Here is a 27,121-nt window from a genome sequence, read left to right on the forward strand (position 1 = left end):
CTGTACTTAACATGTGAATCGCAAACTTTGCCAACTGTCTGGAATTCTCAAAATGCTCCGGCAAGAAGAAGAAAGGACACGGTACCATGAAAGGACAGACGTGGCTTAGGAAAGGAGGCTGATCTCCTTCGTACTCTTCGACGTCGCCTCAAGTCAGCTTTTCAGGACATGCCCCCAAAGCCCGGTTAGGCTACTTGAAGACATCTGTTCCTTTGAAAAGCTGCCACTGTGTTACAGTCACTGAATCAAGCTGTACCATTCATCACTGTTTCAAGTGCCTGCTGCTGGGGTCCAAACCAGGACACTCAGCACACTAGCAGGGCACAAAAAGGGCTTTTAACCACCCCAGGCTTCTTATTTCCATCTCCACGTCTTCTGCGAACCACTCTTGCTCCCTTATAGCCTCGGCAGCAGCTGGCACCTGCAACGGTGCCTCTTTCATGCAATGGTCAGTGGCGAGCTCTCCTTCACACTCCGTCCTGCTCTTGCCTTTTGGCACTTGTACAGCATCAGAGACAAGGCAATGATCACGATGACCATGATCACCACTCCCCCAGTGATGAAGAATATCTCTGAAAAATAAAAGGCCCCGGTCAGCCTGGAGCGCTCAGGGCCCACACGTCAGGGGGCAGAATGGCGAGCTCAGTGACACGGGAAGTTTCATTCTCCCACACTTTCCATGACACTTAGGTTAGGAAAGGCTGTCAAATCCTAGATGATTTATTGCGGTTGGTCAGGACTAAAAGCATTTAATGGGGCACAGAAGAAATGGAGTCGTGTGATACATGAAGTGAGAAGTAAGCACAGCCAGCTGCTGGGAACGTGCAGCGTCTAAGCCACCACGATGTGTGCATATGCCTGTGCTCAGGGCTGGGCTCCACGGACACACAGGCACGGGGCCCATATCACATCGTCCATCCCTTCCAGCTGGGCTGGACTCCACAGCCTCTGAGACAGCAGCCTCTGGGGCCGCCCGTCCTACCAGGCACAGCTGCAGGTGGTCCAGAGGAAGCCCCCTCCCTGTATCAGAACATCCCACCCCCCTCTGTGACAAAAACGGCTGGAGGCTAAATCCTAAACACGATTTGAGTACTCAGTGCTCCAAGGAGAGATGAGCACACGCGAGCTGCTCAAGAAAATACTTGCTAATATAAAGGAACAGCACAGAAACAGTTCTAAAAAGCCAAAAGCAAAAAATCCAAGGCAGTTTCCCTTTGAATGCTGAAACCAAATAAGGAGAGGCTGGCTCTGCAGGCGGGGGACACCCACACCCCCTCGAGAATGGCAGGGCAGCAACTCACCCTTCAGTCTATCTTTCCCGTGGCTGGTGCACTCCACCAGGCTTTCAGAGCTCTTCGCATTAATCTTCCGGGAGGCAATCACTGCTTGAACATTGAAGCAATAGTTTTCTCCCTCATCCACGTCAAGCAAAAACTCATTGGTGTTCGTCGTGGCTGTTTTCTGTGAAAAGACATGGATTTCTGAATGCACCTGGGCTCAGAGTAAGTGCTCATGGTAGGAGAAGTCCCGAGCAAAGAATACGCGGACACTTCTGACACAGGCATGCTCGGACGCACTGTGCCGGGCCACTTCAGTCCCCCTGACAGCTGCCAAAGCTGCCTTTTCTAAGACAGTTTTGGCATATTCAGCCCACCTGAGCCCCTTTGGAAGCGATCAACAATGAAAGGGAAAAGGTAACTGACCAGAAATCCAATCAGGAGAAGCAATGGGAGAGCAGAGGGACGTTTGCAGGCCATCCCACTGGCTGAAGGCAACCCCCCACCTTGTCTCCAGCGGGACAGCCCAGGAAGAGGCAGTGTGCCCCTCTGCCACCCTCCCCTCTCCAACTACCCTCTCCCGAATCCCTGCAGTTTTCAGATTAGAGAAGAACCCAGGATTTCAAGCAGGTCATACAACAAGGGGCAAGAGCTCACCTTTCCTGTACTTGCAGCTTTCCAATAGTAAAGTGTATAACTCAAGTCCGTGCCAAACACATCCCGGAGGCTTAGGAACGTACCATTGCTTCTGACTAATGTGCGTGCATCCTGCACTGTCACATTCAGTTTTGTTCCAACTTGTTCAGAACTTTGAATTGTGGGCTGTCCGAGGTGTGCTGAAACATAGAAAATGAACTGGATTGAAACTACAGGATTTTCTCCAAAGCCCCACCTCATGCTGTTCTCACAGCTACTAAGTCAGCCATCTCTCATAGTAGCACCAGCAGAGTCTACACCCTGGCAGCAGCAAGTGTGCTGGTCCTCGTGCTGGGTCCTAAGGCACTATGCAGAGGTGCCACCCTAGGAGGACTTAATAGGAGCCACAAGGGTGCTTTTGAATTTACTTATGGTCATGTTAAGAAAAAAGAGGTGAAATCTATTTTAATCTTGTATGAAGCTCCACGTATGCAGAATATTAGCACCCAATCATGTAACCAACCTAAAAGTTATTGAGCTAGCTTACATTTTTCCAGATCCAGTGTGTGTTTGACTTAAGAACATTAGCTACATTTCAAGTGGTCACAGCCACGTGCACGTACTTAACAGTGTACTTAACAGTGTAGCTGTTAGGATTCCATATTTTGAGTACTAAGAGTTAGTTGCTGACCCTAGGCCCTCATGGAACCATATCAACCGCTGGTTCTCTGCTACAGGGCATTATTATGTGTTCTCTGGCTGAAGGGCACTGGGACAAACCCCGATACGTCACTTCCCTTCTGAGCAGATCATGGGCCACGCATGTGTGTGTGTGTACAAAATCGACCTTAAATGATTTTTGTCTTGGACTAACAGGATTTGAAGTGGCCTCACCGACATTCAGGAGCTGGCAGATGAGATTCTCTGGGTCTCACCAGTGGTAACTGCAGTCCTCAAAGCAGGTACAAAACAGGAAAGGTGGGCCAATGTCCCTGCCTGCAGGTGCACACGTTGCAGGGAGAGCCTGCATCCCCACACTACCCTGTGTGGTGGGTAAACATAGTAACTCAAGGGCACAGCAGCACTGTCATGGCCACCAGCAGGCTTCCAGGACAAGCTCCTTGTCAGGTCCTCTGTGTGCCTAGTTCAAACCCAGAGGTGACCCAAAAATGTCACCTCCAGCCTGCCAGAAATTCCTTGTATTCTGCCTCTCAGAGCCTCAAAGGGTGGGAAGCAAGGCTTTTTGCATTTGTTTTCAACACAAGGCAGGCAGGCTGAGTGCTGGGCAGGCGCTGGCATATCCCAGGACTCAATCCAAGACGAAATGTTTGGGAAAGGTCAGTGAGACCAGCCAGCCTCCGGCCCAGGGGAGCTGCCAAGGTCCCCAGGGGTCTGTGTCCTCCGGAGCCAAGTCTTATCCTAGGGTGTTCTGCCTGACCCAAAGACAGAAAAGCACAAGGATCTGAGATCCAGGTGGGGGAAAGGTGACACTTCTGCCCCATGCACACAGCTGGATGGGCACTGGCAGGACCTGACAGTGGAGAAAGTTCTCCAAAGATGAGGAAGTATCCAGCCCATCTGCCCTGCGTGAGGCATGTTGTAGGACTTGGCATTTTCTGGGCTAAAGCAGATTTGGGGATACATATTTTTGTCTTCTGGCCCCTATGGGGCACAGGGCATGTGAATCTGCAGGAAGCCAGCACACATAGGGCTACTTACTGTCCAGGTAGGGTGTAAAGTCAGGTGAGTTTGTAAACGGAGGCTCCTCAGGGGACCCTGTAGTGTTCTCATTTCTGGCTGGGTAGGAGAGCACCCGTGCTGTGTACGTCTGCCTCACGTCCTTCACGATCTCGTCGGTGAGGTCACACTCTGTGTCTGTCGTGTAGAAGCATTTGCTCTTCCAGTTTTCTAGTTTAGTGCTGGTGGCAGGAGGGAGAGAGGAAGGAACACAATGTGAGGAGCTGTGTCCACTCAGCCAGGGGGCTTTCCTGCTGTGCGACCACGCAGTGCTCTGGGCACTTCACAGGAGTACATGAGTCCTCACCGCAGCCCTGGCTCTGTACTCAATCCCATTTCTATATGCAGGCAAGTAAGACGAGTCAGACTGGGTGATTCGCTCAAAACAACAGCCTGCTGGGCTTCCAACCAGGTGAGCATTGTCTCCCAAGTTGGCTCATTCTTGACTGTCCCCCATCTTTAAAATGTGGATGCTTTATCAGGGTTACACGGGAATAAAAGCAGTTTCCCATCATGCCCCACTGTTCATTATAGTCATTTGTGATATTACTTGCTTTGCTACAAAAAAAATATCAACAGTTAGTCTTTACAGTCACTTAACAATATTTGTGACTGTACTATATAATAGTATAAGAATTATCAAAAGTGCATGGAACCTGCCTGTGATGAAAACTTATGCATGCATTTGAAATTTTCTCACACCAAAATAAATATTTAATCCCATGTGCCATAAGCCTTTGGAAGAACCTCCTGCATTCTATGACCTAGTTTTAAAAACATTACTGGAATGGCTGTTAATCATTTATCGACCCTGTTGGACACCAGGCACTACGCTGGACCCTTTACACCTGGCTGCTCTGTCTAATCAGTTCCTTGCAAGTGCTGCCTTGCTTTTTCACTGAACCTTGTAACTTGTCCAAAGACACAGAGCTGGCTAAGTGGCTGAGTTGGGCATGGGTACCTTGTTACTTGCCATGTCTCCCCAAGTTTGCAAAACAGGAAAACATCTCCCAAGATTATGGAATCATTACAGGAAATATCCATTGGAGGCTCCAAGATGTTTGTTTTCCAAGAAATTATTGAAGAGGAAATTGTCTAAAGAACTACAGACAACAAAATTCTGCTGATGTACCGAAACAAGCCCAGGTTAAGTGTCACCATAATGTGACGGCCTCCTCTGTCCCCTGGAGAGTGAGGAACACGCTGCTGTGCTCTGGGCTGCATCATTCATTCTGCAAGAGCCAGCCCTGACCTGTAGATCAAGGGCAGCCTCCAACCCCACTTTCCCAGGAATCTCCAGCGCTCCCTGCTCACCAGTGACCTCTGCCTTTTTCCTCCTCCCCCACCCCGGCACCATTCTCCACAAAAGCACTAAATGTGAGCCCGCCTGCTCTGTACCAGGCACCCTGGCCCTGGGGCTACCCGCTTCAGCAGCCTGAGCTGCCTGCACTCGGAGGTTGAGCTCATACATCAGGGGAAAAAAATAAATCACTGTGCGTGTTCAGCTGTCTAAATCCCTGCACAGTAGCCAACATTGTGTGTTCAAAAATCTGAAACCAAATAACCCAACTTAAAAAAAAGGGTAAATACAGTCTTTGTCCTAAAACTCACAAACTAAAACTGATGTGGAACTATTTTGATTTCTTATATTTCCTTTATTTTGATCGTGAAAGTAAAGAGGCTGTTTTCACCCAGAGCGAGCAACATGCCTTTTCAGGATATTGTTCCCATATCAAAACAGTAAATGAGAACATGCTGCTTCCTCTCCATTGCTTTGGTGAACAAGTGGATACACTCCACTGATCCACAATACACACCGTGGGAAGGACACGGCACTTGCTTCAGCCCAGCTCATAAGCTACAGGCAAAGCCTGGAATGTGGGCTGTGATCACTGTGAGCCGTGAAAGCAGCTGAGCAGGGGGCAGTTTCACCCTGAGCTCCTCCAGATGCCACTGACAACATCAACCTTTCAAAACTGTGAAGGTTCCTCTAGGAACTGCAAACTCTCCTGATTTGAAAAAAAAAAATAAGTCCCTTCTGAAATACTTTAAAAAAATACTCCAACAGAACATGGACAATCAGGAATTTGCTTAAAGGCTGTTTCTAGAAAGCTCTGTACATTCAGCTTTAGCTTCGAGAACACTCCCGTGGACTCGGTGTTACAGGCGGTGGCTTGGTGCAGAAGCTCAGGTCACCAACACCTCCCACCCACCCACCCAGCCCTGTGTCCAGAGCGGAGCGTGTATCTGGAGCTCCCAGGAGGGTCCCCAGCAAGGTAGAAGTGCCAGGTGTCTGAGGCAAGGGCAGAAGGCATGGAGTTCAAGTTGCATGGAATTCAAGATGAACTTCACGCTGTGGGTCAAGACACTTCCTCCAGGGAATAGAAAGGGAAGGGAGGACGCTCCTGCACCAAGGAGACACCACACCATGCCACACAAGGCTTCCTCCTTTATCCTGCCAGTTTTGGGGCCTCATAGAGGCTGTTTGCAGAGCAGTCTGAGAAGGTGATGTTGCAGGATCCTGGGGAGACCTCGGTTCCCTATCTGGCATGGACTCTCACCCACAGAGTAGCTGGGAACTGTTCTCCAACATCCCGAAGCAGCAGCTCCCTCATCGGGAAGGTGATTGCTATGGTCCTCTTAACCCAGAAATCCTTGTTCGCTCATGGGGAGAACAGGAGGGAGCTGTAATCACAGGTGCAGGCTGACGGACAGGCTCCCACTCCGGCTGAGCAGCCAGAGCCTGAGGAGCTGGCCCTGGGGAGCAGGGCCCCCCACACGGTAGCCCTCAGCTCTGGGGTTTGCAGCCCACAGACTGCACTCACCTCAGTCTCACAGCAGCCTCTCACAGTCCCAAAAACCTTAGTGTTCATGGAGGCTTATGTATATCATCAGATAATCCTAAGTACGTTTCTGCAAGTTGCGGAAAGCATACAAGTTGCCTAGTCTCAGGAGGTAAGCATGGCTCCCCAGTCTAAGGTTCACTGTTCAGAAGGAAATGTCTATGAAGGCAAACCTCAGATCCGTATCAGATACTTTAATCCCCAATTCTCAACTGGTGGAATCTGAGTTGACCAGCCTGACCATGATTATAATTGCTATCTCAGGCTATGACATTCCTCACTGTGTGTCTACCTACATATGTGCACATGTCCACACAGATTCTTTTTCCTGTTGGTTTGGCAAGAGTTATCCAAGAGTTCAGCTTCACAAACAGGAACATCCACCTGAAAGCCCACCCCATGTCACACTCCCAGTGCACCAAAAGGCTCAACACAGCTAAACCAGCAAAACACCAGTGAGATCTTTGTCTTTACACAGCGAGTGTGAAAACAATTCCCTCTACGCACTCCTGTTTCCTAAGCTCTCTGCCAAAGCTGCCGAGAATATTTCAGAAGCCAAAAGCTTGCCAAACACATGGTAAAAAAAAACATCGAGGAAAACTGGTGGCACTCCCTGCACACAGAGGTTGAATACACCAACCACCAGCTGGGAGAGCGCGGGAGAGCTGCTAGTCAGAGACCCAGACCCCCGTCTCCCCTGCAGCCCTGCAGCAGGCAACAGAGTAATTTTGCCACCCTTTCTCCCAGACACAGTGAGTCAGGAATCTGGCCTCCTCCAGGCTCATGTGGACCACTAATATTTGATTCAGAGAACCCAAGGATTCATGAATCAAACAGTGCTGCAGGGCAATGCACACACCGGAATTCCTCCCCACCTCTTGGCTAACAGGTTCCACGCAGTTCTCAGTCTAGACAGTGAACAAAGAGAAACCTATGTTTGAGATTCAATGTCACCGAGCCCTCAAGCAGGCTCACCTCCCCCAGCTTTCACCCCACCCACAGATTTTCCTGTCGCTTCCACCCCTCCATCCTCTCCTCCAACCCCCCAAAAAATCCAAGTAGGAAGGTCTGAAAACATTGCGGGATTGGTAGAACCAGACGCTGGACCAGCTAACCGCCACAAGTGCCTGCTTCCTTCTCTTAATGGTATCATCAAATGATGAGCTGTAAAGATATCTTCACACTCAGCACAGGAAAAGTAGAAACACTATAAATCCGAAGTCGCTGTCTCATTTTATTTTGTACATGGCTTACCTTATCTGAACGGTGTAGACACGATTGACGGGCTTGGGTTCCCACTCCAGAATCGTCTTGAAGTTAGTTGACTTCCAAATCAGGTTATATGCTTTATCTGTCGTGTCTTTGAACAACAACAGAGAAATCCCTGTTATGGTGTGCACATGGGACTGACTTTACCATCCTTCCGTCACAGTAAACTGTACATATTTACTTTCAACCACAAAAGCTTCACTACTGATGATCAAGAGGAAACAAACTATCAAAGTTCCAGCCCCTAAATCCCTGGATCTTGGAACCCATGTCTGAAATTACCCATAGGGTATGTCTGAATATAAGCTGGCCTGGAAGTACAGCCCAGGAGTCCTCTGCGTTCCAGGTGTCTGGGACTGACTGGGATTGTGGCAGATACAGGTGCAATTCGCCACAGGTCAGGTAGGAAGGGGCTGCACTGAACTGACAGCCAAGGCAAATCCTAGGCATGGGAGGAAGCTTCCAGGGGAGGAAAGGCCAGTTTGTCTACACCATCTCTACATCCAGAGGCCCAGGGGGATGTTTGGTCCCTCTCCCTATGTGATCTATTCCATGAGGATGTTTTCTCCTTGAGAACTTATTGATCAGTGCTGGGAAGTTGTCAGTGTCCGGTTAGCTCTGGACACCCACTCCACATACAGGGTGTGTATAACTGCCACCTGCTCCTGCTCAAGCCATAACCCTGCTTCCCTTCCACCCACCTCTGTCCACCTCTACCCAAATCTAAGCCACAAGGATCCAGAAAAGACCCTGGGCTGCACTTCCTCAGACGAAGATGCACACAGATTGAAACGGTGGACACCCAAACTAGGGTGCGCTGACCTGCTCAGGTGTGGACTCCCACGACCCACCACTACCAAGGGCAGGCTCAGCGGGAAGCATTCTCCCCAGAACCAAGGTGGGAGCCAATCATCCACTTATGTAGCCATGCTCCAGCCAAGGGACACCGGCTCTGGAGCAGGAGCCACCTTTGTGCACCCACCACCTGCGCGCCTTCCAGGTCCAGTCTCATTCAAACCCTCAGCAGAGCACACCATCAAATCCCGGAGTGTTCCGGGAAAGCCAGGGCAAACCAGCCACCATCCAGGAATGTCCCCATCGTCTCGGGGGCAGTGCGGGGGGCCGGAGGGGGGGGGTGGACCTCCTGGAGTGCGTGCCACTCACCTGCGGCGCGGGCCATCTGGACAAGCACCCAACCAAGTAGCAGCGTGCGAGCGACTGCGGCGGACTCAGGACGTGGAACACGGAGCCGGGCTGGGGGCGCCATGTCCGCTGGCTGGACAGGGAGGGCGGGTGTTTGCTGCGGGAGCCCGGGAGTCTGGGAAGGGTGGACTGCGGGCGACTGGCGAGAGCCCTGGGGCCGCGATTCTGCGGGGACAGATGCGGGGCGCGCTTTAAAGGGCGGTGCGGAGGGCCGCGCCTGGACCCGCCCCAACCCTCGCCCGCCCCCGCCTCTCCTCGCGCCGACCCGCCTCCACGGCGGGTCATTCCCGTCGCGGTGGGCGGCCCGGGCGAGTCCACACCCCTGTCCCGCCTCCCTACCCCTTAGGAAACTCCTAGACCCTGCAAGGGGTGATTCAGCGGTGATTCAACCACGCCGCCGAGCGCCAAGCTGCAATGGGCCTCAGGCTGGTCCAGGTGCTGCGAGGCCCGCCCCCCGGGGGCTCCTTGTGCCCGAGGGCCCCGGGTCTGGGAGGACCGCGACGTTCAGCCGTGACCTCCCTCGGGCCGGTGGGGAGGAAGGAGTTCGTGAGTTGGAGGGAAGGGAGCGAATGCCCCTTCCGTGGTGGATATCGGACAGCGGGACCCTCGGGACTGCCGTCAGCAGGGGCTCGGAGCTCCGGGCTCGGGTCCGGGGCACTGAGGGCGTTGTCCTGGACGTTTAGTCGGTTTACTCGCAGGCGGAGGCTAGGGAGGCACTGCTAGCCAAAGTGCAACTGAGCGCAGGGCCCCTCGCGGCCGCGGCTTGCTTTTGCAACCTGTTTGCCCTGAGCCGGCAAGGACATCTGGTCTGCCTGCCTCCCAGAGCACTCTTAGCGCTGGGCGGCGGCGCGCAAAGGTGGAAAACGCTCACGGGTGTGCCTGGGAGCGACCCAGCGCCCACGGGTCTGAAGGGCACTTGGCCCATGCAACCTTCACGGTGGATCGGGGCCAGTGAGCGCGGGGATCACTGGCTCCGAGCTGGTACATTGTCTCTGGGAGACTTCCAGGGTGACATCTGCAGCCCTGTGATTCCAGAGGTGATGATTGTAGTAACAGCTATGGAGTTGAGTTCCACCCCCGTGCGGAGAAACCAAAAAAGGAAATTGAAAAATGTCATCAGACTTTCCCTCGACGTGTGCTAAGCCTGCTCTTTGCGGAATTACCCTCTGGCCTCCCGTTGTGGGCTGGCTGTGAAGTTGGCACATGGGAATGATCACGTTTTATGTGTGGTGCGTCCTGCACTGCCCGGTCAAAGCTGCGTGCTGGAGGACCCCGGGGAAAGGTTCTGAAAGAGAGCATGTGATCGCTTCTTTCTCTCCCTCTCCTCTATTTCTCCCTCCCTTCCTTCCTTCTTCCCTCCTCTCCTCTCCTTTCCTCCCTCCCCGCCCCCCCCGCCCGCTTTTCTTTTCCTTTTCTTCTTTTCATTGGAAGGGCAGATTTACAGAAAGGAGATGCAGAGAGATCTTTCGTCAGCTGGTTCACTCCCCGAATGACCGCAACAGCGGAGCTAAGCCAATTTGAAGCCAGGAGCCTCTTGTCTCCAGTGTAGGTGCAAGGTCCTAAGGCTTTGGGCCATTTTTTACCACTTCCCCAGGCCACAAGCAGGGAGCTGGAAAGGAAGTGGAGCAGCCTGGACATGAACTGGCGCCCAAATGTGATGCCTGTGCTGGGGGGTATAGGATTAGCCAGTTGAACCAACACGCAGGCCACGTGACCAGGGTTTTGTCCCATGGAAGTGACCTGACATTTTTAGCGCGTACCTGGGAGCACCCAACACTCATGGAAACCAGTGTTGGTGGTTGTGGTGGAAAGGTTGGCTGAGAAGAGATGTGCGTGGATTCCTAAAACTATTTTGGACACAAATGTATTTTTCTTTTCAGTTCCATTTTCCACAAACGGTTTGAAGTATACCCATACTACTTCCACGTGATCTGCTGGACCATATGGCCTTGTATTGGCCAACGTTGGCACAGGTTTTACCGCTCTCACTTTGCCTGACAGGAAATAACGCATGGAGGGTTAGCCCTTGCAGTCTTCCCTTCCACTGGTCGGAAACCTGGCTTGCTGGTTTCCTCTTTGAGCTCCCTCCCAGCTCTAAAACCCACAAAGTATATGCTTGCAAAACAAAGTGGTGTGAGCCTGCTATTTGCCAGCTCTGGCCTGAGTCACTTTCTCTAGCACATCTTCCGGGGGTGCAGGTAGCTGAAGAGAAACTGTTACTGAGATAATGCAAATACAAATTATCTGTATCTATCTATCTATCTTTAAAAGATTTAATTTTTATTGGAAAGGCAGATTTATAGATGAAGATCTTCCATCTGTTGGTTCACGCCCCAAATGGCCACAATGACTGGAGCTGACCTGAGCTGAAGCTAGGAGGCAGGAGTTTCTTCTGGGTCTCTCATGTGGTGCAGGGGCCCAAGTACTCAGGTTATCCTCTGCGTCTTTCCCAGGTCATAAGCAGAAAGCTGGTGGGGAAGTAAGCAGCTGGGACACAAACGGGCATCCATTTGGGATGCCAATGTTTTTATGTGAAGGATTGTCCAATTGAGCCATCATGCTGGCGGTCTATATTACAGATAGAAGAAATTCTTACTATCTCTGCAGTGATTCTGTCTGGAGTTATTGACGGTTCTGAAATTCTGCAGAGCTTCCAACAATATCAAGAACAGCCATTTGATGAGACATTTACTGCTGAATCATGACGCAGGAGGTACCTAGGACACTGGTAAATTACATGAATATTTGTTTTGCAAATTCACCAAAACCATCAGGAGGAATTGACTGGCTGCTTGCAATGATTTTGGGGGGAAACATGCAGTGGAATTGCTTAAGCTTTGAAAAATGCTGCCATTGTTACTGCTTTCAAAAAGAAGTCAGAGAAAGCTGGCTCTGTTCGGTCACATTTCACAGCTACATGTCCAGTTGATGGGTTTGTGGCCAGGTAATGTCTAGACGAGCTGCGTCCGACACTGTTGAAACTGCAGGACTACCATTTCACTGCCGCTATGGGCTGTGCAGAAGTCATTAGTCCTCATCCCTAACATTATGCCGGTTTTACTTTCTTCAGTAAAGTCCAACTTGGCAGTTACCAAGGGTTCCTCCCATAAGATATGAGGTAGTTTCAGAAAGTTTGTGAAAAACATGTTTAATGAAAAAAACTACACAGATTGCAAAAGCTTTTTGCACCAAAATAAACATATTTTTAATTCTGTTTTCCACAAATTTTTAAATGATTTTTTAATATTTTTACTTGAAAGGCAGATTTTTACAGAGAAGAGAAAAAAATATTTCACCTGCTGGTTCATTCTTCAAGTGGCTGTACCAACCAGAGCTGAACTAATCTGAAACCGGGAGTCTAGATCTTCTTCTTGGTCTTCCACGTGGGTGTAGGGACCGAGCGCTTGAGTCTTCTCCACTGTTTTCTCAGGTAACAGTCAGGGAGTTGGATCAGATATAGAGCAGCTGGGACACAAACCAGTGCCCACATGGGATACCAATGTTTGCAGGTGGAGGATTAGTTTGTGATGCCACTGCACCAGTGTCTCCATAGACTTTGAAGTATTGTTCTTATTCTTTTTGCAACTTCTGAAAAATTATGGAAGACACTAAGCTGTAATGACAGGCATACTGGCCTGACCAAACTTTCTGATTGGATCTCAGACTGTCAGAAGACTGGCAAGGACCTCCTGGGCATTCTTTTGCAGACAAAGGTCCTGAGGCCAGCTGGCCTTGGTGAACCAGCTTTGCTAACTGCCCAGGGCAGATCGGGTCCTATGAGAAGGCTTTCCGTCGTCCACCCTCTGTGCTTGCAGTAAGACTGGGTCATCTCCCATTCATGAGTGATGGAGCTATCCACCCAGAGGTGCTCACTTGACCTTGTTCTGCAATGAGAAAAGAATACATGCGCTGTTTGGGGACCTTGTAGTTCTTGCGCAGAAATCTTCTACTGGTCATTCCTTGAGACAAGTATGCACAGTGACATGTGGCAGACCCAGAGGCTAGAAGCAACCAGGGCCATTTCTGCCCTTCCTCTACCCTCTGGCAGTGCTCACTGAGCGTTTCACCATGTGCCTCACTTAGTTTGCAATCTTGCACTTACTTGTCACTCTTGCCCATCAGAGCTCCTGAGAGGAATGAGGAACTAGGGCCAGGTTTTCTTCTTTATGTCCCTCAGCCTTTACACAGGACCAGAATGTGGTAGCCATTTAATACAGTTTATGGAACCATGCATACAGCCAAATCCTTTCATTGGTTCATAGGATGACATCTGTTGTGGGCAGGTGTCTGTCCAGGGGCCAGGCCCTGAGTGTCCTGTACTTCTCAGCATGGTGAAAGGATACAGGTTAAAGGGGACAGCTAATGGAAGAATGCAGTTAAAATATTACTTTAGTGCAAAATTTTTTGAAATTCATATACAGTGCTTTCAAGATACATATTTGTCACACATTTTTGAAAGATCTTTCCTATCTTAGAGATACTATGGATTCAGTTCTATACTATTCCAATAAAACAAGAATCTGATAAAGTGAGTCACAAATTTTTGGTGTCCCAGTGCATATAAAAGTTAAATTTATTCTATATTGTTGTCTTCTATTAAGTCTATTAAAGGCACATTGCATCTTGCCTTTACAAAATGTACCTTAATTTAAGGATACTTTATTGCAGTGGCTGGCATGTGGTTCAGCAGATTCAGTCACCACTTGTGACGCTAGCATTGCACATGAGCATCAGTTTGAGTCCCAGTTATATCACATCTGATCAGCTCCCTGCTCATGTGCCTGGGAGAGCCATGGGTGAGGTCCAAGGTGCCTGCACTCTTGTCCCCCATGTTGGGACTCTGATGGAATTCCAGGCTCCTGGATTCAGCCTGGCTCAGCCCTGGCTATTGTGGTCATTTTGGGAGTGAATGAAGAGATTGAAGATCTCGGACTTTTTCTTTATCTCTCTTCAGCTCTACCTTTCAAATAATAAGTTTTTAAAAAGAAGGTGTGTGTGTGTGTGTGTGTGTGTGTACAAAACTCCACCCCTTAGTGCCTTGTGCCTTGGTGAAATGGAGCTAGTTCTCTGTAATGCCACTGTCAAAATGCAACAAGGTGGCATAGAATACACTCAAAAAAAAGATGGAGAAATCCTTTATTGTTAAGTGATGCTAATGACCAGCTGGGCCTTTAGCAAGTCCTAACATCATGCCGGTGGAGGGCCTGGCCTCAGTCTTGGCGTCTACAGACTGAGCAGGATGCTCTGGTTACTGAAGCTGGAGAGACTCTGGCACTTTCTTGAAACAGCAATGAAGTTCTGGCCTAGATTGCCTCTTGCTAACAGGAAGAATTTCTCTGTAACATGGTAGCATTTCTCCTAAAGTTGGGAGTCAATCCTGCCACCCCTGCCACTGCCTTATCAACCTAATCTATACAATAGTCTAAATTCTTTGTGGTCATTTCAACATTCTTCCCTAAGGATAGATACCTTGCTTCCTTATAAGAAGCAATTTCTCATCTGTTAAGATTTTAACATGTGAGGCTGGTACAGTGGCTCAGCAAGCTAAACCTCTACCCTGTGGCACTGGCATCTCATCTGGGTTCCAGTTCATGCTTCAGCTGCTCCATTTCCAATCCAGCTCCCTGCTTGTGGCCTGGGAAAGCAGTGGAAGATGGTCCAAGTCCTTGGGTCCCTACACCTGCTTGGGAGGCCAGGAGGAGGTTCCTGGCTCTCAGCTTTGGATTGGCTCAGCTCTAGCTGCTGCGGCCATCTGGGGGAGTGAGCCGGTTGATGGAGGACTCTCTGTCTGCCCCTCTTTATCGCTGTGTAAATCTGCTTTTCAAATAAAAATAAAATAAATCTTAAAAAAATTTAACAGAATACTGCGGCAATTTAATCATGTTTTTAGGTTTCACCTCTAATTCTAGCTCTCTTCCTGTTTCTTCCGTATCCACAGGTATTTCCGAATCTGCTGAAGTCTTGCAGCTCTAAGAGCCACCTATGAGAATTGGAATCAGCATCTCCTAAACTCATGTTAATGCTTCAACCCTGTGAATCATGAATGTTCTTCATGGCTCTAGAAAGGCGAGTGGTTTATAGAGAATTTTCAGCTTACTTTGGCTCCATCAGAGAAATCTATAGCCTAACAGAGTATGTTTCATTAATAGGATGACTTGAAAGCCATATTACTCCTGCATTCATGGATTCCAGGAGGGACGTCATATTACCTAGCATGAAAACAACATTAATCTCATTGTGTAGCCTCACTCGGACCCTTGAGGAGTGAGGTGCATTGTTCATGATCAGTAGCATCTCAAAAGGAATCTTTTTATGAGCAGTAAATCATGGGCCTAAAACATCCAGTAAATCATGGTGTAAATAGGGGTGGTATTTAGGCTTTTTCACTCCACTTACAGAGCATGGGCAAAGTCAGTTTAGTGTTAATTCTTGAAGACTCTAGAATTTTCCAAGTGGTAACTTCAATTTAAAGTCTCCAGGTGCATTAGTCCTTAGCAGCAGCGTCAGTGTGTCCTTTCAAGTCTCAGAGCCAAGTAGGGACTTCTCAACTCCAGCTGTGGGAGTCCTTAGCATCTCTTCCCAGCAGAAAGCTGCTGGGTCTACACTGAAGCTGCATTCCACGCAGCCGCCTGCACCAACATCCTATAGGATGCCCGGATAACTTGTTTTCCTTGCATCTGTATGTTATGGAGATGGCTTCTTGGCTTGATCAAGACTAGCGTCCAAATACCCTGCAGCTTCCTCACCTCTCTGCGCCTTCACAGGGCTGAGGGGAGTCGGAGCCTTGCTTCCGACTCTGGCTGTGGCTTAAGAGAATATTGTGGCTGGTTTAATCTCTGAGTCAGGTCATATAACCTTTCACCATGTGAGCAGTGAGGGCTGTTTGAGTTTCCTACCTTTGTTGTGCTCAGTGAGATAACATTTTAAATTCTACCTCCACAACTTCTCCGATTCACAGCCTGGTTGACTGGCACGAGAGTACAGCTTTTAGCTACCCTGGCTTTCATCATGCCCTCCTCATTGAGTTTAATCATTTTTGGCGTTTCAATAATTTTAATTTTTAAAAATAAATACTTATTTAGTTGAATGTCAGAGATACAGAGAGGGATTTACAAAGAGATCTTCCACCTGCTGGTTCACTCCCCAGAGGGCCACAGTAGGAACTGGACCAAACTGAAGCAAGAGCCTAGCTCTCCTAGAACTCCCACCGGGTAAGTCAGGGCCCAAGCACTTGGACCATCTTCCACTGCTTTCCCAGGCCAATAGTAGGGAGCTGGCTCAGAAAGTGGAGTAGCCAGAACTTGAACTAGCGTAATGCATTGCACCACATTGTTTGCCATCTTATTTGGGCACGGCTCACGACTCTCAAAACAATTACAATAATAGCATCAAAGATCACAGATGACAGATTCCCATAGCAGATTATAAAGTAAAAGCTGGACATCCTGTGTGAGAATTATCAAATTATGACACAGAGGCACAAGTGAGGATGCCATTAGAAAAATGGCGCCAACAAACATGCTCACTCCGGGGATGCCACAGACCATGATGGAAACAACAACCCAGTGCAATGAAGTAAGCTGGTGCATAAGGCACTTTTTGACAAGCCCCAGGCAGGCAATTAGTGAGCAAGGATTCTCCCTGCAGTCTTGTCAGCAGGACAGGCCGCTGAGGAACAGGAAAGGCGTGCGGTGCTTGGGAACTGGCGAGCATTCTTCTGAGAGCCTGGATTCCAGGATGATTCAGAGGCACTCAGGCATGTGATGCTCTGCGGGGTAGTTTCGTAGCATATAAAGGTGGAAGGGTTTTTTTAGAATAAATTCTTCAAAATGTCTCGCTCCCCAGGAAAAGAGTATGCTGAGATTTTTGATCACAGACATTGAGAGTCATTTGAAAAACCTGTTTTATGTGTATGAAATCGTAAAAAGAACAACAAAGCATTGTATCCCCAAACTCACATAAAAGGCAAAGTCTGAGAAAGGGCCAGAGGGAATTAGCTGTTAGTAGGAACACAAAGTTCTGGAAAAAAAATGTGACTCAGCAGAACCTAAGAAACATCTGGCAGGGAAACATCTACTCATGGAAAAATTGGCAGCCATGAGTAAGCATTTTATGCGAGGGATTATGTCTTTACTCCAACAGTTTATGTTTAGACTAGAATTGAATGGTCAAAAGTCTGTACAGATAAGATCTGTTATCCTGGTTATTGAACATTTTTCTTGACTGTTTAGAATAGTTTACAAGGAGCCTTACCAGTTACCACATAGCACCTAATTCTGAGAAATACAATTTTAGGGAAAAATTTCTTCAATACAAGCTTCAGCTTGTGCTTTTAATACACAGCCATCTATATAAATTTAAAATATATCAAACTTCCTGTCTACAGTAAATATTTTGTTATCAACATACTTTGGTGACAAATATTAAGTATAAATTTTAGATATTATTTGGTAACAAAACTAATTTGAAATGAAAACCATTTCTATGTTCCTATTATATATAAAACACTTTTTAAAAGATGTATATTTATTTTTTATTTTTATTTTTATTGGAAAATCAGATATACAGAGAGAAGGAGAGACAGAAAGGAAGATCTTCCATCCACTGATTCACTTTCCAAGTGGCTGCAATGGCTGGTGCTGTGCCAATCTGAAGCCGGGAACCAGGAGCCTCTTCCAGATCTCCAATGTGGGTGCAGGGTCCCAAGGCTTTGGGCTGTCCTCCACTACCTTCCCAGGCCACAAGCAGGGAGCTGGATGGGAAGTGGAGCATCTGGGACACAAACCACTGTCTATTTGGGATCCCAGTGCATTCAAGGCGAGGACTTTAGCTGCTAGGCTACCTCGTTTGGCCCAATATGTAGTTTAAATTATTGTATATGGTCTTGTTTTACCCAAGGATGCTTCAGTTCCTTATTTCTGCAACTTCTTATATCTGAAATGTGCACTAAATATGAAAATAGAATTGCACTCACTTACTAAACACTTGAATGTTTGCCAGACACCAGTTCTCTACTATGCTTTGCATTCACAAAGTAAAGCAAAAAAGTCCCTTTCATGTTAAACTTCTCATCCTTTCTGCTCATGTCCAGGTTTGAATGGTTTGGATTAATCTGCCCAGACTTCTTCTAGGACTTTCCTAACTCCAGACTGTGAGAGACATGTCTCTGTGGTTGCCTAAATGGAGCATGACCCAGGATAGAGCATACTTGCTGTGATGTTGACTGGCTTTTTGAATTTTGAAGCTTTATGGAAAGCTATTAAAATGAGTCAACTGAAAGGATTAGCCATAAACCTGGATCTTCATTTTTTAAAATGTTTATGAATGCATTTATTAGAGAAAGAAACAGAACGAAAGACAAAGCACTCCCACGTGCCTTTTCATTCCCTGAATGCCCACAGCAGTTGGATGGAGCTGGCCGCTGGGTCTTCCCCCCAACCCCGTCTCGGCCCCCTGAAGGGAAGGGACGCAGCTACTGGAGCCATCACCACTACCTCCCACAGTCTGAACTGGCAGGAAGCTGAGCTGAAAGCCAGAGCCAATATTGAACTCGGGCACTTTGCTGGGAGATATGGCTATCTTAAGCCTCAGAATAAGCACCCATCCTTGAGCTTTAATGTATCTAAGATTTATTTACTTTTTTTGAAAGGCAAACTTACAGAGAGCAGGAGAGACACACAGAGAGATTTTCCATCTGTAGGTTCATTCCCAAAAAGGCTACATGGCCAGAGCCGCGCCAATCCAAAGCCAGGAACTTCTTTTGGGTCTCCCATGTGAATACAGGGGCCCAAGCACTTGAGCCATCCTCTACTACTTTCCCAGGTACATTAGCAGGGAGCTGGATGAGAAACAGATAAGTAAGGACTTGAACTGGTACCCATATGGAATCAGGTTCTGCTGATAGAAACTTAACCCACTCCGCCATGGCATTGGACCCCCTGAATCTTAATTTTAAGAACTTTCTTAGTTGTGAAAAAAAACCCCTCTGAACAGGGTATATCAAGAAATGTGCATTGCACTGGCAACAAAGGGACAATGGATATATACAATTGTATTTATTTACATGGTGGCTCTTGGTGTGTGTTTTGCACATCTTTTTTGGCTGTACTCTAGGAATACCTTCCTGTTAATATTTCAAATAGTATAAATCTGATCATTGCCTTGGAAGTGAGTTCTCATGGAAAACACTAAGTCTGTGCTATTGCTTCATATCTTATTTTCAGTTGAGAATTAAAACAATGTAATATGTTAGCTATACCTTTTTAAAAAAGCTTTTATTTATTTGAAAGTCAAGGTTGGAAAGAAAAAGACAGATCTTCTATCTGTTGGTTGATTCCCCAAATAGCTGCAGAGGCTGGGGCTAAGCCAGGCTGAAACCAGAACCTGGAATTCCATTCCAGTTCACACATGGGTGCAGGGACCCAAGGGCTTGGGCCATTTTCTGGTGCCTTCCCAGGCACATTAACTGGAAGCTGGATTGGAAGTGGAGCAGCTCAGATTTAAATCTGTGCCTGTAAAGGATGCTGATGTCCTAGACAGTATCTTGTCCTTCCAAGCTGCAATGTTGGCTCCAAAATAACAACTCTTTCAACACTTTTGTTTAGAGGTCTGTTGCAATTTTTGTGTTTTAGGAAATTTTTGTCCTTAAAAAAGGCAGAATTATAATGTTTTCCTAACAGATTGAATTGCTATAGTATAGTTTGCTTATCAAAACATATAACCCATTTCAGGATTTTGAACTGGTAAATATTTATAATGTGTGAGAAAATATGACATATACTATACAAATCTCAATGATCAGAAACTGGATGTTGTGCATGTGTATACCTACAAAGAGCCTCGAAGGACAGAGCGACGAGCAGGCCTGTGATTGCTGATGCCTTTGGTCTTTACTTCTTGGATTTTTCAATTTCTTGTCCTGTACAAAGAAACTTTTAAAAATAATGGCTGAATTTGAAAACTTACAAAATAGTATTTGTTCTGCATCTCTAATCATGCGGGTTACTTAGCCAAGACTGTGTCTTTTACAGGTCAGTGGGCATTGCTGAGGGATTCTGGGTATAGGGCAATGTCCCAGAACCAACTGATGAGTTTCTTTTGTGAAGGATTTTTCCAGCCCACAGGGAGAGGAGGCAGTTCAGGACCTTCCCCCCAACACCCTAGGACTCAGCAACAGGAGTGAGGTTGGCCATGCTGCCAGGTGTTTCACTAGTAGGTTGAGCTCTGTGTAGTAGAGGCTGCTTTATCCAGTACCACAACCTACTTACTGTGTGTGTGGCATACAGTGGTCCTGCATGCCATGAAGCTTTAAGAATCTAGAAGGAGTTTGGGCTCTTCAAGGAAGGGAGTTCTGCTCCCATAGCTGATGAACAGGATAGAATGCAAGAGGGCTTCTGAAGGGGAGCAATGCTTGAACCATGTCTTTGTTGGCTTGGGTTGCTGTGACAGAATCTCATAGGTGGGAAAGTGTGCAAACTGGAGGCAGGAAAGTCTAGTGTCAAGAAACTTGTAGACCTGGGGTCTGGCAAGGGCTCACTGGCTGCTTCCCATGTGGTGACTTCTTCTGTCTTCAAGGAGTGAGAGGGACAAGAGAGCTCCCTCAGGATCGTGTTCACTAGGGCAGAATACTCATGGCATAAACACCTTCAGCAAGGCCCCACGTCTTAGAGCTATCACCTTGGGTGCTTGGGTTCCAACATGTGAGTTCTGGACTGGGGTAGGGAGCACCAAGAGACCACAGGAACAGCACAGAGGGAATGAGGCCTGTCTGAGCAGAGAGGTCGAGGGTGGGTGTGGGGAGCGGGGTGCTGAAGCCGCTCCCTGGAATAGGAAAGCAGGAATAGGAAAGGCTGTCGCAGAATGGCGGCTGGCCCAGGGCCAGGAGGCGGGGTAAACAGGAAGTCATAGGGATAAACTGATGGCCTCACTGCGATTATGTCATTGCTACTGGCCTATCAGGTAGTGCCAGGTGGACCCACGGGGAGAAGTGATTGGTGGAGAACAGTATAAAAGCAGCTGATAAAAGCTATGGAGGGGGGACGATGAGGAGAAAGATGGGAGAACGATGGATGGAACAGGAAGAATGGGGCAACACAGAGGGGAAGAGGGGCTAAGATCTTCAGGTGGAAAAGCTAAGGTGCGCAGGGAGGAAAAGCGGCAGAGAGGGGTACAAAAGCAAGACATAAAGCAATGCAGACCTATGAGGAGAGGAACAGGAAGAATGGGGCAGCAGAGAGGGGAAGTGGGGCTAAAATTTTTGGGTGGAAAAGTGGCAAAGAGGGATACAAAATCAGGAACGGGGAAAAGCGGCAGAGAGGGGTACAAAAGCGGTACAGAAGCAGTAAGACCTACATATGGGGACAGGAACGGAGAAAAGCAGCAGAGAGTACAGGGACAAGAATGGAGAAGGGTAGCAGAGAGAGGGCTGGAGAAGTGGGGAGGAAAGCTAAGACCAATGGGGAAAAGGGCAGCAGAGAGAAGGGTATAAACGCAGCCGCTTTTGGCAGTGAGGGTTCTGGTCGTGGTTCCGGCTTTTCCCATTCCCTCAAGAGTGTGCCTCGTCGTTAGTGTCGCTGAAGGGTGGCGACAGGTGGGGGTTCCATGATCGACTGAGAGCAGGACCATATCAATGAGAATTATGTGGATTGGCTTATGGGCCTTGCTGCAGAGGTTGGACCTGATTCACTGACACCTCCTTCAGAAACTAAGTCTACTGGTACTGGAGGGTCAGAAGAATTGAGATGGGGGCACATCAGGAAGCTCAGCCCCTTTCGCACACAGGGGAGAGGCCAAGGACTAGAGAGTGAGGGGCAGCTATGGGAACGGGCAACAAACTTGGTGGCTGACAGGTTAGGGCAGGCAGAGGAGGAGGGAGGAAGAATTTCTGGAGCAGAGAAGCCTGGAGAAGAGCAATAACTCCAAAAGGATGAGTTCCTGGCATGCTGAAGTCCAGGGGCCAGAGGAGTTCTACAAAAATGCCTGATTTGGGGGTTGGAGATGGATTACCTTAGCCTGAGGAAAAATCCAAGCTGAGGTAGAAACTGGAAGCCATTTGCCTGCAGGTGTGGTCAAAGATGTATAGTGGACAAATTCTTAAAGAAGGGTGTGTAGTGACAGGAATCCCAATAGCAGGTGGAAGGGAGGATTGAATTAAGGGAGAGGGTATGGTTAGAGCCAGGCATGCTCATCACACCTGTGGGAAGACTCCTGAAATCAGGGTCTCAGGCATCAGGCTTTCATCATGCTCCTGACTGCTCCTTACAACTCGCCTTCTGCTGCTCTACATTTTTTTCTGCAGATGGCTTGTATGAAGGACCTAAGTGCACAAGGGAGTTATTTGCAAGCCAGGAGCACCTGGGCTTGTGATTAACCTTAGAACACCAGGCAGCAGACCAAATTCCCTGTTGCTATTTCTTCTTTGTGCCTCCTTTTGGTTAAAAATAACAGAAGAAAGCATCTCTGACCTCAATACTAACTTTTCTTGCTTCCCTTGAGTTGTAAATAATGGACCAAAGCATACCAAGACTCTGTGTTAATGTCTTCTCCCTTATTTTTTTTCTTTTTTAGTTTTGCTAATAAGAAAATTTGTCCTAAGAATTGCTAGCTTTACATAAGATAAGGATTGATTAAACCTTTTATGACCCTGGGTTCTTTCAGGGTATAAAGGCTGTGTATTCTTAGACAAAGTACATCATCCTGAAAGTGTTGATAATGGCCACAGTGTAGATTAAAAAAAATTTTTTTCCATTAAGCATTTTCTTGTTGTCTGTTTGGTCAATTTGACACTTGTCTATCACCTGCCAATAGCTCCAGATTATTTTCAGTGCTTACATATTTTTGAAAGGGAAAGTCACACACACATACACAAAGAGAGAGAGAGAGAGAGAAAATGCACTTTTATCCATCGCTTTATTTCTCAAATGTCCTGCAACATTGGGGCTGGACAAGGTCAAAGCCAGGAGAACGTCAGACATTCAATATTTGGGCCATCATCTGCAGCCTCCCAGGCACATCAATAGAATGCTGGATTAGAAGCAGAGGTGGGACATCAATAGCAGGTGTTCCAAGCAGGAGCTTAACTTGTCATTGCCTCAATACCCACAAGCCCATCCTTTTGGCTTTGTCACACAAAGGTCCAGGTATCAGAACCAAGGATATGCTTGCTTGTGCAATATGTTATTTTTTGACCAATCTCTATTGCCAGACAACCACATCCTGGGTCCCATGTTCACTCTGAGCCAAGATGTGGGCCTGTTAGTAGAAGGAACAAGATTGATCAAGCCAATGGGTGAGCAAAAATAGTGACTACACCTGTGCCTGTGGCTAAGCTGAAAGAGGCAGATAAACCAGGGAGAAAATGAAGTGGAGGAAAGCACAGGTTGAAACCCTAACAATGAGGAAGAGTTCCGGTGAGAAAGAGGTCATGACAGCAAAGGGTGAACAGAAAGAAAAAACAGTCACATGTGTAAGTCCAACGGATACCAAAAGACCTGATTGCTAATTCAATAACTTGAGCTAATTTCCTCCCAAGTTGTGAAATTTCTAGTTTCTTTGGGTAACAGCAGTTGATAGGGGAGAAACACACTAGTTTGTATCAATCATTCAGATCAATTCTGTAAATAGTTTTAATTCTCTACTCTGTGTGCTGAGCATGATACAAAGATGAGGGTGACATATTCTTGCTCTGATCATGAAGTATAGGACAACATGCAACAAATATTGCCAAGCGGTGCTGTCACCAGGAATTCATTCATTGAACATTTGCTACTTGCCTGAGTAGTGCTGGGACCAGGTAGCGTGTAAGGCACAGCTTTCCATGGTAAGGACTAACAGACTGCACTCACACTCTTGCTTCATGTTCACCATCCTGTGTAAAGGCTACTTTGGAGGTCAGTGTCTTCTGCTCCAGCCTAAGTATCACACAGGTAGGAGTCTGCTCTGCTCCTCCACCAAGGGCCAGTACCTCTAACACGTGGCCATTGGCATCGGGGATTTGCCAAGCACATAGACAATAACCAAGACACAGGCCACACCATGGTTGTGACGACGTGCGTGTGTCACGGTCATGGGTTGAGATGGTCTTTCCGACAGTCCAGGAAATCTGTTAAAAGAATTTGTTCCCTCTTTTCTTTCTTGGCTTAAGTCATGATACCACAGGAAAAACAAATGAATATTTGGATATAGTCAGTGTCTCAAGCATCTGTCTATCTCTGTCACTTGCTCTGAGTGAGAATTGCCAGTCCACAATATCTAGCTTCCTCTAGATACCTTCTAGCTTAATCCTTACAACCATGCTGTGAGAGTTAGCTATAGCTTCACATTTTACAGATTGCTTGATTTGGCAAAGGTTACACAGCTGCAAATGGCAGAGGTGAGATTTGAATCCAGGCAGTGGGGTCTGGGGTATATCATCACTACCGCTGTGCTGTGTTATTCTCCTAAAAGATGGTGACAAAACGCACACTTCCTATAGAAGTCCAGTGGAAATCACAAGGTCTGCTCAAGTCCTTTGCTCTTCTCACCCTATTCTTCTCTGTCTTGTGAAGCTGGCCCTCTCTGAAGCTCCTGGCTTTGAAAAGTGGGGATTTTCCAAAAGGAAAACCAAGCCAAAACCTGACCTTAGTCACAGAGAAAGGGCTCTTTTTTTGCTTTGTTTCCAACTCATTTTTGTTCTGAATATTTCCACATTCAAAACTGCTGTGCCAGGACAGAAAATAGAAGCTACACCTGAGAGCGGCTTGTTTGTCCTGACAATGTGAAAGCAACACTCCATGCTTTTCCTGGTTTTCTTTAAGAAATGCTTGTCTTGATTACAACGAATCAACCGGAGTTTGGGTCAGAAGGCTCTCTCCTATCATTTCTTGCTATGGTACAGATGAGTGGATGAGTTAGCTCAGTGTATAATCCCATCTACCTCCTTTTACAGCCACCCCAAAGCCCTTTTCTTGCTTTAAAATCCATGTCTCATCATGATATAAATGTCCAAGTAGGAGATGGAATTTGTCATGAAGTCACTGATATCCCCCTCGGCACATTTGCATGCTGATTTCTCCTTTGGAGGTCTGGGGGAGCACACCAGCGGGTCTCGCAGGTGAGCTCCCTTGTGCGGGATGGGGGTGGAGCAGTCTTTCCACCAAAACCTCACTCTTCTCTAGTTGGCTGCCTCACCTAGGCAAGGCTGCCTGCTGCCAATGTCAGAGCCTTCCTCTGGGATGGGTCGGAGGGTACCAGAGGATGGGGGTCCATGGCCTGACTTCATTGAATTCTTCCTAGTTTGATGCCCTTCCTTTCCATGTCACCTCTAAAGCAGCCTACAGAAATGTTGGTATCTGCACAAACCTTGACTGCGATTCATCCCAGGGGAAATCACCTTGTACTTTCTCCTCTCTCCCACCAGAAGCCTTTCTTTGCCCCAGTTAAAAATAATTAAATTTTCTTTCAGAAAGTTGTTCATAATCATGGGATGAATGTGATATTCTAGCACGCGGATTCAGTGTATAATTATTAGACCAAGGCCATTGGCATATCCATTCCATCTAATTTATGCAGGGAGCATTCAGATCCCCTCTATTAGTTATTTTGAAATTTGTGATTAATTACAGTCCACCATAGTTAAGTCTGCTGTGCAGCAACATGTTTACCACTTGGCTATCAGTTTCCAATAATCAATGAGAGCAATCCAGGAGAGAAAAATCACAAGGTCAAAGGTAACTAAGTAGGGTAGTGTGTGTGAGAGAGAGAGTGTGTGTGTGTGTGTGTGTGTGAGAGAGAGAGAGAGTATGTGTGAGTTAGGGAGTTGTGGAGGCAAGACAGAATTATGTATTCATAGCAGGAAGGAGTTTGAAGTTGACAGTATGGGTGTGGACTAAAAGTACCCATCAATTGCCTCTGAGTGCCTCCAGAGGGGTGAAGAAGGACTTTGACCCACAGCGAGGAGCATTGTTTCGCCTCTCTCCTTATAGATAAAAGGGAGATGTGAATCTACTGCACCAGGTACTATCAACAGATTGCTGTTTTTGGCTTTAGAGGAGGGATGGTTGGGATGGTTTACCAAAGCTTTCACATTGATGGGTTACAAAGGAAGAGGACATCTTGCTGGTTCTCTTCTTCAGAGATTTGTGCCCACTCTAAATAACCCCAGGAACTTAATTGATATTTCTCTTCTAATGATTGTGGTTTACGATTTCAGTAAGCACTGTTAGTTTTTAACCACAATTAAGTTCTTACGTGCAGCTAATTCCCATTGCCAAGTACTCTTTTCACAATAAATTTATTGTAAGCCAGATGCCAGACACAGCAAGGTGCTAAGGAGGTCCTTTATTCCAAAAGGATAGGAATGGGAGCAGAGGGTGAAGGGGGAGAAAACTGGAAGGGAAATGTCTCCTGCCATGGCTGCCAGGGTAGGGAAAGGGGGCAAGATGGAGAAGGACAAGGAGAGCCAGGGAAAAGGGGGCTGGCATACATGGCGGTTCATTTTATACAACTCAGGTGAGCCTGGAAGGTGTGTGGTTTGGAGGGGCTGCGGGTGGACTCCAGGGATTCGTGGCTGAGACGATCACAGGCGACTGGTAGGTGGGCGGGGATTAGAGGGAGGGGCCACTAGAGATTAGGGGTGGATTCTCAGGTAAGATGCCATGAGGTTACATCTCATTGGTGGATGACCAGAATGGCATGATTTTCGTGAGCTATGGGAAAGGGGAAACCGATACAAAATGGCTGAGGCCTTCGAGCCAATGTTTACACACTTTCTATGCTCATTTGGTTCAAAACATCCAATGTTTCTAGAAATAAACTAGTTAAGTCTAACACCAAAATCAGACTCATTCTCTTTGCTGGAATTCACTTAGCAAAGTGAATCACGGGCCACTTGCTTGTGGGTCTGTTTATTTCAGCAAAGGCTCCTGCAATATCTGAGTATTGAGGCTCAGCATGTCCACCAACGCTGAGCCTCAGCCATACAGTCAGTACACAGTGCACATGTGGAACAAGGTGAGTGATGCTCAAAGTGGAAGATCAGGTGGGAACTGGTCTGCACCTGCTCTTTAGTGTCCATTATTCATTTTCAGCAGCGATGTGTCATTCTGGGAAGGGATTTGGAGAGGAGAGAACCTAAAAGGAATGGGTCACAGAATGAGGCACAAAGCAATTTTCCCTTTT

General features: G+C 47.4%; 1 protein-coding gene across 1 annotated transcript; it reads right to left on the minus strand.

The window, feature by feature from the left end:
• Nucleotides 1-314: 314 nt before the first annotated feature.
• Nucleotides 315-9,076, minus strand: F3 (coagulation factor III, tissue factor). The gene is made up of 6 exons (XM_040999081.1): nt 8,927-9,076; nt 7,748-7,853; nt 3,633-3,832; nt 1,935-2,113; nt 1,302-1,461; nt 315-572 (listed from the first exon to the last, which is right to left on the minus strand). The coding sequence occupies exons 1-6, from the start codon at nt 9,027-9,029 to the stop codon at nt 439-441; spliced, it is 882 nt and encodes a 293-aa protein (XP_040855015.1). The 5' UTR covers nt 9,030-9,076; the 3' UTR covers nt 315-438.
• Between the last annotated feature and the right edge of the window lie 18,045 nt (nt 9,077-27,121).

This window comes from Ochotona curzoniae, unplaced genomic scaffold, assembly GCF_017591425.1.
Source record: "Ochotona curzoniae isolate NIBS_2020 unplaced genomic scaffold, NIBS_Ocur_1.0 scaffold_1037, whole genome shotgun sequence".
Taxonomy (NCBI): domain Eukaryota; kingdom Metazoa; phylum Chordata; class Mammalia; order Lagomorpha; family Ochotonidae; genus Ochotona; species Ochotona curzoniae.

Bases quoted from the DNA above. Each gene is read 5' to 3' on its own strand.
- F3 (XM_040999081.1), bottom strand. From the start codon at position 9,029: ATGGCGCCCCCAGCCCGGCTCCGTGTTCCACGTCCTGAGTCCGCCGCA. The intron at 2,114-3,632 runs GTAAGTAGCCCT...TCTATGTTTCAG, and splicing joins CTTTACACCCTACCTGGACA to CACACCTCGGACAGCCCACA. The intron at 573-1,301 runs GTGAGTTGCTGC...TTTATTTTTCAG, and splicing joins CGGGAAAGATAGACTGAAGG to AGATATTCTTCATCACTGGG.